This window comes from Ricinus communis, chromosome 7, assembly GCF_019578655.1.
Source record: "Ricinus communis isolate WT05 ecotype wild-type chromosome 7, ASM1957865v1, whole genome shotgun sequence".
Taxonomy (NCBI): domain Eukaryota; kingdom Viridiplantae; phylum Streptophyta; class Magnoliopsida; order Malpighiales; family Euphorbiaceae; genus Ricinus; species Ricinus communis.
The window spans coordinates 2,588,490-2,600,673 of record NC_063262.1 but is presented as its reverse complement, the minus strand read 5'-3'; the positions used below and the strand labels follow the sequence as shown (position 1 = coordinate 2,600,673).

The 12,184-nt window shown below is 33.7% G+C and overlaps 2 protein-coding genes across 8 annotated transcripts; one reads left to right on the top strand and one right to left on the bottom strand.

The window, feature by feature from the left end:
• Nucleotides 1-417: 417 nt before the first annotated feature.
• LOC125370591 (putative mediator of RNA polymerase II transcription subunit 12) lies at nt 418-3,318 on the top strand. The gene is made up of 2 exons (XM_048376557.1): nt 418-1,749; nt 2,442-3,318. Exon 1 carries the CDS (start codon nt 418-420, stop codon nt 1,690-1,692), a length of 1,275 nt encoding a protein of 424 aa, XP_048232514.1. The 3' UTR covers nt 1,693-1,749; nt 2,442-3,318.
• Nucleotides 3,319-4,626: 1,308 nt separating this feature from the next.
• Nucleotides 4,627-10,115, bottom strand: LOC8267243 (protein misato homolog 1). Of its 7 annotated transcripts, none has more exons than XM_015721277.3 (10): nt 9,739-10,115; nt 9,470-9,547; nt 9,288-9,395; nt 8,736-8,781; nt 8,267-8,342; nt 7,354-7,717; nt 6,672-6,921; nt 6,165-6,407; nt 5,968-6,084; nt 4,627-5,341 (listed from the first exon to the last, which is right to left on the bottom strand). In XM_015721277.3, the coding sequence occupies exons 2-10, from the start codon at nt 9,539-9,541 to the stop codon at nt 4,896-4,898; spliced, it is 1,722 nt and encodes a 573-aa protein (XP_015576763.1). In that variant the 5' UTR covers nt 9,542-9,547; nt 9,739-10,115; the 3' UTR covers nt 4,627-4,895. The 7 variants fall into 7 exon arrangements, with proteins under 7 accessions (XP_015576763.1, XP_002522327.1, XP_048232578.1 ...); XM_002522281.4 differs by having other exon boundaries at nt 4,627-5,344; nt 9,739-10,104; XM_048376621.1 differs by lacking the exons at nt 9,470-9,547; nt 9,739-10,115 and adding an exon at nt 8,418-8,466 and having other exon boundaries at nt 4,627-5,344; nt 9,288-9,382.
• Between the last annotated feature and the right edge of the window lie 2,069 nt (nt 10,116-12,184).

Sequence of the window (12,184 nt, the reverse complement as noted above, 5' to 3'; positions counted from 1 at the left end):
CATTTTTTTGGCCTGTTTTTGTAGGTTTAGCAGATAATTCTTGATTCATGTTTTTCTATTAACTTGTTAAAGTTTCGTTCTTTAGTTTGGTTATATTTATATTTGTTCCGTAAATGGAGAAACTATGTATGTCTTCTTTTCTTAGTATTCTTTTCCCTCTGAATTTGGTAAAGAAGACGAAGTTTCTCTCGATACCCTTCACATCTCACCCATTTCTTGGTACTAATATTAAAAATGGAAAAGATATCTTGTATTTCTTCACAGGAAAGAAAAAAAAGGAAGAAAAGAAAAGCAACTTCTGTTTTTTTTTTCTTATTGTATTGGGTAAGTATGTTAACAATGGAAGTTGGGATTAAATTTATTTTTCTTCTTTCCTGTTTGTAGTTTGTGAAGTGGTATAAAAACGAAAAAATAAAAATGTCAGAAAGAGATCGCCAACCATGTGCGGCTTGCAAGCATCTAAGGAGAAAATGTTCTAGTGAGTGTATATTTGCACCGCATCTTCCACCTGATATGCTAGAAAACTTCAAAAATTTACACGAAGTGTATGGTGCAAGCAATGTCTTGAAGCTGATACGCAAACTTGATCCTAGTAAAAGAGGAGAAGCAATTCGTTCACTCGCTTATGAAGCTACAGAGCGTCTTCGTAATCCAGTCTATGGTTGTGCAGCTGATATTTTATTTCTTGAATCAAGAATACAACAGTTGCTTGCTCAAATCCCAGTTGCCAGGCAAGAACTGTCCATTTATATGCCACCACCTACTGCATTTCAACCCACTTTGCCACAGCAGAGTTATATGACACCACCACCACCGCAACAGCAACAGGATGAGGGTGGTAACCGACCATCTATTTCTAATGATGTAGAAAATTTTATGAACCAGCAATTTTTGCAGCAGCGATACCAGCATTTGATTCAGGCTCAGCAATCGGCTGCTATATTAGAGCAACCTGGCATGTTAAGTACTTATGAGCAACAGCAGCAGTTTCTATTGCATCAACAACAGCAACAGCAACAGCGGCAGTATCATCTACTTCTACAACAGCATCAGCAGCAACAATTTTTAGAACAGCAACAGCAACATCAGAAGCAGCAGTCTTTAGAGCAACACCAACAAGAAGATCGTCAGGTTTTACAAGAACAGCAACAGAGGCTGCCCTTTTTTCCACTAGAACCACAATGGCAAGATGTGCAAGAGGGGCATCAAGTTTTTCAACAACAACAGCAACAAGAGCGTCAGGATTTACAAGAACAGCAACAGGGGCTGCCTTTTTCTCAACAAGAACAACAACAGGGGCTGTCCTTTTTTCCACTAGGACCACAACAGGGGCTGCCGTTTTCTCAACAAGAACAACGACGGGGCCTGCCGTTTTCTTCACTAGAACCACAATGGCAAGATGCGCAGGAGGGCCATCAACGTTTTCAACAACAACAGCAACAAGATCGCCAACAACAGCAGGGTCTGCCGCTTTCTCAATTAGAACAGCAGGGGCAGCAGTTTTTCCAAGTAGAACGACAACGGCAAGAACGGCAAGAGCAAGATTATCTTAGTCCAGATATTGGATGTGAAGGAGGAGGCTCAGCTACTTCTACTGGTGTTGCTGTAGAGCTTTCGCTTCGGCCACCACATCCTCAGGACTCCCAATTGCAGCAAGAGAAGTCTGAAAATGAAGAAGCCATGGAGTTCTGATCCATCTTAGTGAAGTTTTCTTTGGTAGTGATCTTGTCAAGAAATTTTCTGTTCAAGGTATGTATTGTTTACTTTCTCTCGGTCTTAATTTACAAAATTGTAGTCAAGTGGTTTACACTCATGCACGTTAGAGTTCCCGAACACTTGAAGTGTGTATGAACACGTGAGGGTTTCTTTTTGGGTGAGATACAAAACTTGAGGTAGCTAAAAGAGAGGTTTATGATATGAATTCGTTGTGGCAATTCCATCTATGATTTTGACTTTTGTTTTTGGAATTTGGTCAAACCACAGTAACTTTCTACCTAATGAAAGACAATTTGGTTTTCCATTGAAAATGATGTTCCTTTTGATAGTTCGTTCTGGTTTGATAGTTCGTTCTGGTACAGTTTTTATCTTGCCAAAAGAACATTAGAAATTCATTTTTCAAGTCTTGTCCTAATTGAATTATGCCCGCTATGTATTTTCATAAGTTATGTAAGGTTGCCCAAGATTGCTGTAAATGAACACTTAGCTAATATTTCTTTTTTCTTAAAAAAAAGAGGGAATTTGTGGTTAGCTTATCCATAATTAAACACTCTATTTACAACATCTTACTCTCCATTATAGTATATTGAGCAAACAAAAGAAAAACAGCAGGATACACTTAAACTAGTTGTTTCCTTGTAGGAGGTTTTAGTAATTATCATCAAAATGCAACACTCTGAGATGCTGATCAAGACATTACCTAACTCTTTCTCTCTTTTTTGCAGCTCATTTATAACTGCAGGACAGAAGCTAAAACAGGCGGGTTGAGAGAAGAGGAGGATAGAACTTTACGTCTGAGATTTATGAAGTAAGCAATATTGTTTCTTTTCCGGGTTCGAAGAAAAAGAGAAAGACCCTTTTTTTTTATTTTTAATGGAGACACAACATTTTGTAATGTAGGATTTTCATTGATTTCCCGGAAACAGCTTCAAGCATTTACATATTTTATTTTTTGGTACAGAAAATGGTAGGTTCAGAGTTCTTTAGAAACTACGGTACATGTAAATCACAAAGTTGACAAAGTTCTTTCTACAGCTTTGCACATAAATTTTCAGTCTCAAGTGTATACCAAATTTTCTGCTCACTGCTGTTCTTCATTACTTATTATCGGTTGTAAGTTAATTACGTATTAGCTGATATTTACATTTTGGCTTATTTTTATAACATTCTAACATACAAGATGGGAAGCTCTCATTGTGGGGTTCTAATTATTCAGGAGTTTAGGTTACATACCGGGCTTTCTTTCTTCTTTTTTTTTTTTTTTTTTCATTTTCTTATTTTTGGTTTCAAATTGCTTGTTTAAGTGTCATAATTTGTTTTAGTTTAATTAATACTATCTTAATGCATTAGGGTAGTACATCAATGTGTGTTTGTGCACTCAAATCGTAATTAATGTTTTGCAATTGCTAATAACCAATCATGACTCAGCTCATAGATTTCATTTAGTATTAATTCTGGTGGCCATGTGCATTGAATTATAATTAGCCAAATAATAATAGAATAATGGTTAGTAAATAATATTAAATTTATATTGATCTCGATCATGGAGATCCACTTTACCCCATCACTGAAATTTATTTATTTATTTGCCTAGATTTTCTCTTGAGGAGACCATAATTGATTGAAAAATAATAGTAATACTGAATATTAAAAGAAATACTTGATTGGAAGAAAGCAAGAAAAGAAAAGGAGCATTAGAAGTATTTGGCCAAAAAAGAAAAATTGTGAGCCGAGTAACCGTTTAATATTTGATTGGTTCTCAGAACAGACAGAGCCAGAGAATACTTACTTTATCCTTACTTGTATTATTCCCTTTGAAAAATAGTTCGTGGTTAAGCCTTTTACATGTGGAGGATTGTGACCAAAATAAATATTACTTGATTTAATTTTTTTATATTTTTATTATTTTATAAATTAATATTATTAAATTTTTATAATTTAATGTCAGTGTAATATTTATTCTTAATAATAAAATTATTTTATAATTGATTTACCATCAAACTAACTATCATGATATTTCTAAAAAGATTATAAGATTATTTCATTTTATTCCTAATAATATTAAAAAAAATATAATAATTTTATTAAATATGAATTCAATATAGTTAATTATATATTAGATCACTTAATAGGTGATTTTATTTTTAAAAATAAGTATTATATTAATTTAAAAATATTAATTTATATTATAGTAAAAGTATTAAAAAAATTGAATCATAGAGTATTTTTTTGTTAAAAAAAATTATACTCCCAAATATAAAAGCGTCAAACTAGAATTTTTCTTTTATTTTTTTCTATTTTTAATCATTATTCTTACTTTGTATGTGCATATGGCATGTGATATTTTCTCTTTCTAGGAAATTATTTTATTATTTACGATTTGTCTTATAAACGAAAATTTGAAATTATAAAAATTAATATAATTATTATTACAAGTAATTAATTTTTGTACATGTAAGCATAGTTAGTTGAAAAAGAAAGAGGGCTATTCATTGTGTAATCTGGATCCAGTGAGTCACTTAATAGAAAAAAAAAAAAAAAAAAGGAAATCAAATGATTATGAGAATTTTATTGTATAAATATAGTCTTGTAATATCCTTCAATTACTTTAGGTTAAATTTCACCATAGGCCATAGACTATCTCCCTGTCATGAAAACTTGAGTTTAATTTCTTCAATCATCATGATGTCTTCTAAATGACTGCTGTTGTCATGAACTTCATCTGCTTTTCTTGTTCCTCTTCCTTGATTCTTTCTGTGCCTCTCGAGTGCTTTTCAACTACATGCATCACATTGCTCTGCTATCGATATATGGAACATATATGTCTGAACATCTTGCACAGGGATTTTGATACAAGACAAAGTATTGTATCTGTTTGGATAGCTAGAAACTTCAAGAAACGGTGAGATAAGAGAGAAAACTCACACATGTAGCCAAATTGTATTATCAAAAAGCACCACCGAGTAGTATTCGCTATTTGTATTGTTAATCCAACTTATGAAACTTGCACTCTCCTAATTCTAAATTTAAAAAGATTCTCCACAAAACAGATTTTATCCACTAAACCTCCACAGTTATCAACTTCATAATTTCGATCTTAAAAATAAAATGGGTATAAAAGAAATTCTGAGATTTGACAAGAAGAACAATGTGCAAACAGTTTACAACTCCTATATAATTTAATCTGAGTCTGAGGAACCCTTATAACGGTCATCAAGTGTTGTTACCATTTTATATAGGTTTTCTTCAATGTCTTCTAATTCATCCTTTGCAAAACCCCAGCTTCTGAGTAACTCCGTCCCAAGTGCTCCTCGCTCAATCCCATATCTACGAAGATTTAACAGTCGGTTCTCCAGAAATGGCAAGATAGCGCTGCTCGAACGAAGCCTAGCCGCCATAGGTAGAGAGTGGACATCAAGCGATCCCCTTGATGAGGAACCTGGGATCGGACTGCACAAGAGCTCACCATGCTGGCTAACGAGATTCCCGAAGATTGAAGGAAATGGCAAGGGTATCGGAAGAGGGCAAACATCAACAGACAGATGGCAGAACTTTGGCCTCACTAATGAATGTTCATAAGCCTCATTAACTGTATCTGTTACTTCAGATACTGAAGCCTGGCAACCTCCTAGAAAGAAAAGGGGAAACTAACAATTCATTAGGAAGATAAAGCATGAATGCTCATTTAGAAGGCCAATGGGAAGAGAATAAAAACTTGTCTCAACTTGCCAATAACATAACTTGTCTTAACTTGCCAATAACATAACTTATCTCAACTTGCCAATAACATAACTTATCTCAACTTGCCAATAACATACTTTCAGCCAGAAGACTACTAGAGAACTCTTACATGTAAAGGAATAGCAAAGTTACTGAATTTTTCTTTTTAATGTCTTTACTCTTATTTATACTCGTCCCTAGTGCCAGAAAACCCTTCATATCTTGTAACTTTTCATAAAAATTCGTGTGTGCATGAAAACACACTTTGTACTTCATAATATCAAGCACTAAAGCGATGAGAAATCATTCTTCAATTAATCATTCAGACACTTCTTGACAAGTAATTAGTTAATTATCTCCATATTTAATTCATTATAAAACTGTATGTATGAATATGATTTTTCAAAGCCAAGGACAGTAGAAGGGTGACTGTTGCTAGAAAGCATATCCAGCATGGGATTGCAGACTGAGATGTTGAAAGTGAAATTTCAAGGATCTTTGTCCAGTGCATTTACAAATCATAGCCAGTACCTGATCCGAGGGCTCCATGAACTGTCAGGGATTCCACTGCTTGCAAATCTTCCACTTCTGCTAACTCTGGTGTCAATGGATGTAAATTCCATAGAAAAGATAGCTCATCTTGTTTCCCTGGGATTATCACGCCAAACAGTTAATTAAACTCATTGACAAAAATAAGGACCTGGTTTTTGAAGTTATTAGTTAAATACATGATAGGGGAGGTGCTGGCATTGCGACATCCAGAATGGTGGCCGTATTCTGTCTATCTTGCCCGGTTAACATCTGTACAAGTTCATAGATGTTCATAGCACCAGAATAATAACAAGAGTCTGCAGCGGGTCCAAGTGATTCCATACGGAAGGGGAGACTAATAGAGTGTAAAGCAGCAGCATAAACTGCACTGCAGTGGTAAGGCTTCTCATCTTCTATGCAGAGATGTGTGGAAGCTTTACCTTCAAAATCAAGGAAAGATGATCAGAAAAGAAAACATAGTTAAGGACAAAATAACCAAAGAGCAATGCTATTAGTCAAACAAACAAGGCTAAATTGTAGGTTGAACAGAAACATGTAAAGCCTAGTGAAAAAGGGTAAAGCAACCTGATTTATATATAGTTCTTCAAAAAGATGAATAGTGGCAGTGACAAAAATGTAAAAGAAACACAATGTAGTACATTGAGAGAAAGCATATGGAATCATCTAAATGCAACTGTACTCACTTCTACTTAGGAAGGGTAAACCAGCTGGCACAATCATTCTACAGAAGGATGAAAGTCTTGAAAAAGAAACTGCATCATGAATTTTCCTGGAAATTGATTGCTTCTGACTTCTTGGATTTGTATGAGAACCAGGACCTTTGACAGAATAGAGCAAAACAGGTGTATTAGTGTACTCATCTGCAATATTCTCCAGAAAATCTGCAGCCAGAGCAGAGAAAGCTCCTGAGTCATCAACAATGAATTGAAAACCCTGTCAAGTTTGGCAAAGATTCAGCATAAAAAGAATTGCAGAGAGATCAATTAAGATTGAGAATGGGTACATCAAAAAGAAAAGAGGTATACTGTATAGACTTGGACTCAGAATCAAAAGAAACAAATTAAAATCCTCTCCGTCTCTTAAAACACATCTCAGTATTAACCTAGTCCCCCTTATCCAATTGGCATCTTCATTTATTTCAACAAGCTGCGGATACCAAGATGCAAAAATATTCACTAATAGAAGAAGATCAAGCTCTCATCAAATTAGCATATTGCCATTGCCTCTTAAAACTACTCAAGTAACTCTAACGAAAAGAATAAGCAACAAACAATCATCAAGAAATTTTTTCCTTTAGAATGAAAAAGAAGTGAACTAGTTCATATGGCTCCTTATATACTATATCATTTTTACAATTTCGCTTACCTGAATATGGTCACACTCTTCTACAAAAAAACGCAGCCTCTCACTTACTTCTTCCCCTCGTAAACCCTCAGAGAAAATATCTCTTCCAGCCCCATAATTATCAAATTCCTGACTATCCATCCATAATCCACATAATTCATATAAACTCTGTGGATGATAATGCACTTTTGAGAAATCCGTCCAAAAGTTGACATCATTTTCTAAACATTCAACTATATCCTCATCTCGAATTTCTCTTTGTATAGAACTATCCCGCTTGTTAGTACCAGTGGGTTTCGAAATCTCCTGCTCTTCTTCAGACAAACTTTGCAAGAACAAATTCTTCTTTGAAGGCCCAGATGCATGAGTGGAAATGTTGCCTGTCCTGTGTATTAGTCCTTGATATTTAGTCATAAGAGGAGACCGCAAAAGATTGAAATTGCCAAAACTGGATTAAATGTCTCCAATATGCTAACAGACTAAAGACACAAGCACACAGTTTATTTAAATCCAATCAAGACTTCAGCTATAAAAAGTAAAAAAAATGTCAACACAATTCTCAAGAGAGAAGGAGAAATGATGCATTGTTAACTAGTTATACTAAAGAAACATAAAAGCATTATTCAGCATTTCTTACAATATTTAAAAATGGGATCGCTACATCCTCACTTTAGGACATGTATCCTTCTACTTTTCTTTCTCTTTCCTTTTTATACAGTAATTTACCCAAAAATTGCAAGAAATCTATATTTATCTTCTAAACAATAATGCTTGGAGATACCCATAGACAATGTAAAGTGGAATTTAACAGAGGACCAGAACTGAACTTGCCTTGTCAAGTTTTTAATCTATGATTGAAAGAAGAAAGTCTCAGTTGAAAGAATCTTTTAATTTTTCTAAGTGCTGCTTTACAGATTGATGTTAAAAGTCTCACCATGTAATAACTTCTGATGATGTTGATGAGCCATCCGTATACAGCGTACCATGTGAACTCATAGATCCCAGAGACCCTGCAATGTGAGAGAATCCAACTAAAATTATTGCTGCAAACTTCTTTGTAAGGAGGCCTGAAAGCAGCACGATACCTCTAATACAATCGATACGTCTTGTCATTATGGCTAAAGCCCAAGGCCTCTTCACAAAGCAAACACTAATACACTTCAGCAATAGACTTACAAGAACATCTCCAAACACTAGATATCCAATGGCATACATAAAACATATTTTTTTGCAATGCTAGTAACTAAACTTTAGAATGAGAAAAAGCATGTATAAAACTTCCAAGAGCATATGCATAACGATTGCAGTTGAACAGTTGAAGTAGATGATACCACACAATAGATCCAGTTGCTAGAAGAAATAAACTACACTGTACTTCTCAATTTTGAACACAAATCAAGTACCTTGACCGTTTATAGAAATAAGGCGAGGAGTATAAGTATGAATGCCCTGCACATGGTTAAGGAACAACTATGTAAGCATTTGTTTCTAAGTAGCAAATATGCAGCAAGTCAGTGAAGCTGTTGCAAATAAGTCTGGGGAAGTCTAGCATGCTGTGCTGCCAAAAAAAATTGCCGGTGCTTAAGAAATTAAAAGAATACAGCACTACGGAAAACTATATACATGAGCTATCAAAATTTAGAACTTATTAAAATTCAAATACAAAGTAAACACAAATATGTGCAAGAGTATCAAAATTTAGAACTTGTGAAGATTCAAATATATTGAACATACATCAACGCTGATTTAAATCCATCTTAGCATTTTAAAATAAGAAACATGGATACTACAAGCCACTTGTTTTTATATCATATAAGCAATTATGTTAACTTGAAGACTGACAAACTTTTTTCAATAAGACAACTACTAACATGATTTATTAATGAAAAACCATACACAAAATTGGCACATCATATCATTTTCATCATAATAATAATGTGACAAGAAGTTCATACCTGTTGGGTTTCCCCATTACGGTAGAGCACGTCCATGTTAAGATAATCAGCACAATGCTTGAAGACTGGATCACTATCAGGATCCGTAGCCAAACCAAGCAATTCATCCTTGAGCATGAAAAAGAAAAACAATCATTATACAAATAACGAGGAACATGAAAAGAATTCATTTTAATATGTACCTGAAAGTTCCAGAAATGAGAGCCAATAAAATTGGCAAAACCTCCAACTTGAACAGTCACTATCTCCCTCATTACTACCTGCAATTTAGAAAACCAAATTTAGAGTTAATTTGGAAGCTTAAATCAGTAAAATGAATTCACAAAATTCAATGATACGAAGACAAGTTAAACAGAAGGAAAAATATATTTAGAGTTCAAAAGCAAGAAAAGTGTACTTTTTATTCTAAAAACAAAACGAAAAAAGGAACAAAAGGAAATTGAGTACTTACAGTTTATTAGGGTTTATGAGTTGGTTAGAAGGAAAAAAAAAAAAAAAAGTAAAAAAAGAAAAGGGGTTTTAGCACAGCTCGAGCTATGGAGGCGCACAATGAGTAGACCCAGGAGCATGAAACGACGTCGTTCAGAATTGTTGGGTCAGGTGGGTAACGCTGTCGTATTGTCTTTTTTTTTTTTTTTTTACTTTTATCAAAATGTTATTAAATTCCTGAGCTTCGCCCGAATTATGAGTGTTTTGATTCGGAAGAATCTAGTTCAACAAACTCATTGCTTATGCTGAAGCAGCTGCGTGTAGGGATCGCAATGACTGGGAATTCACCTATTTAAAAACTATTTGAATTGAAATCTAATTAAATTATTCATAGTCAAATTTATTTAAAATTTATTTTTATTATTTGAATCTATTTCAAATTTAATAAATATATATATACTGTCTAAATTCACACAAACTTTATTATTCCTTATAGGGTAATATATATATATAATATTAGATAAAAAGAATTTTATTATATTATATGTAAAAAGAAAAAAAGGGACGTGCATATGCCCTTTAATGGTTTTGTCGGATCTCTCCATTTCAGTTCCAAAACCCTAATCCAATACTGTTTCATTGACAAAATTTATCATACGCAATATTACTACCGTTGATAGTGCCAACAACCATAAAGAAAATAGAAAAGAAGTTTAGAAAAGATATATGTTAATATTCGAAGCAAGAAAATATTAATAAAAAAAAAAAAAAAAAAGATGGATTGAAGAAGATAAAAATGAAGAGGGTAAGTGGCAGTTGATGAACATAAAAAGATTCCAAGAAAAGTAATACTATCATTTTAAGTCATTCAATGTTGAAGGCAAAATCTGGGCGTGGGCTCGCCGTATCCTCTAACTGGGAGATTCATATTTTAGTTTTACTTTTGTTATCTGATCATGAAACTGACACCTTTGTCTTCTGATTCCAATTTGTCCTCGCACTCAAGATTAGCTGTAAGTGGAAGTTGACAAAAGGGTACATCATCTCTCATCCTACAGATAATTTAAACAAACCCATTACTTTAAATTTTTCATATATTGCTATTTGATATCAGGGGTTAAAGAGATATCAGTCTAGCTGGCTGTGTTCGGATTCATTTATAAATTTTTTATTTTAAATAATATAAAAATATTTTATCCATCAAATATTTGTTAGAGAAATTATATAATTTAAAATATAAAATATGTATTATTATACAGTATACGGAAACTTGGTTGGATTTCTTAAGTAGAAGTTTCAATGCAGACTTTTGAATAGAATATTGTTATCCTCAACACAAGATAGATCTAGAAGTCTCACCCCAAAACATTATTAAATGCTAAATCCCTTAGCAGCCTACGTTTTCTTTTCTTTTTTGGTGCACGTACTAGAAAAAGAATGATCTGAATTTACACTTTAATTTTCGGTTTGGAGTGGATGTTTGATAACTGATTACTCGCCCGATGACCCCCTTAAAAGATTATTATTAGTCAACTAACCACTCTTTATTTAACAAAGGTAGTACGCTGTCGTTTAGACTTTGTGCATGGATGTGTTTCCCCTTGTTATTTGCTTGCATTTTTCTAAAATTTTTTATTTGTTTTGGTGATGGGACTGAGTTATGTTACACCAGCAAGCTACATGAAGCATCTGTAGAGCTCGAGATATATGGGTAGTAACTGCCCTTTCATCTAAAATTTTTCAACAGTTAATGTTTACAGAGGATATAAGTTTAAAGATTATGTTAAAGATGTAAACTTTGACAGGTTATCGAAGATATGGAAGTCATTATGGATATATACAAATGCCTTGAAAGCTAAGTTATACTTGCACCTATAATGAATTTCTATGGCCACCAAGGAAATGAAGAAAAACCACGAGTAGTCCTACAGGTAGAAAATACAAACTTGAAATAAAATATAATGAGAACGAGATGAGTTACTTAAAGCTAATTATTTAGAGAATTAAAAGAGAAACCCTAATCTAACAGGAAAAGCTGGAAAGAAGAAAGAAACATAGATGAAGATGACAAGATTCGAGTGGTTCAGCTGTCATTATATAAAAATTCATAAGATCGATCGTGGCAGAACTGATTTTTTATCTAGACAAGACCATATTGTCTAAAATGGGGCACCCCATGGAACCTTATTTCCCCTTTGTATCCTTCAGCCGAAGGAACTGAAAATAAGAGGAATGTAGCACTAATAATGGTTAAGATCAGCCGATCTGGTTTGTGTAAAATGATTGTTGAAGAAAATCCGCATGAAGATAGTCCAGCACACCCAGAAATGTTGGTAACCTCAGTATCTTACCAAGTTATTTATAGGCAATACTTCTTCCAAGTTATTTATAACAGCAGTGTTCCTAAGCAAGTTGGGGTAACTCTTAACAACTTGATAAAGAATGTAGAGCACAATACCTAAATATTC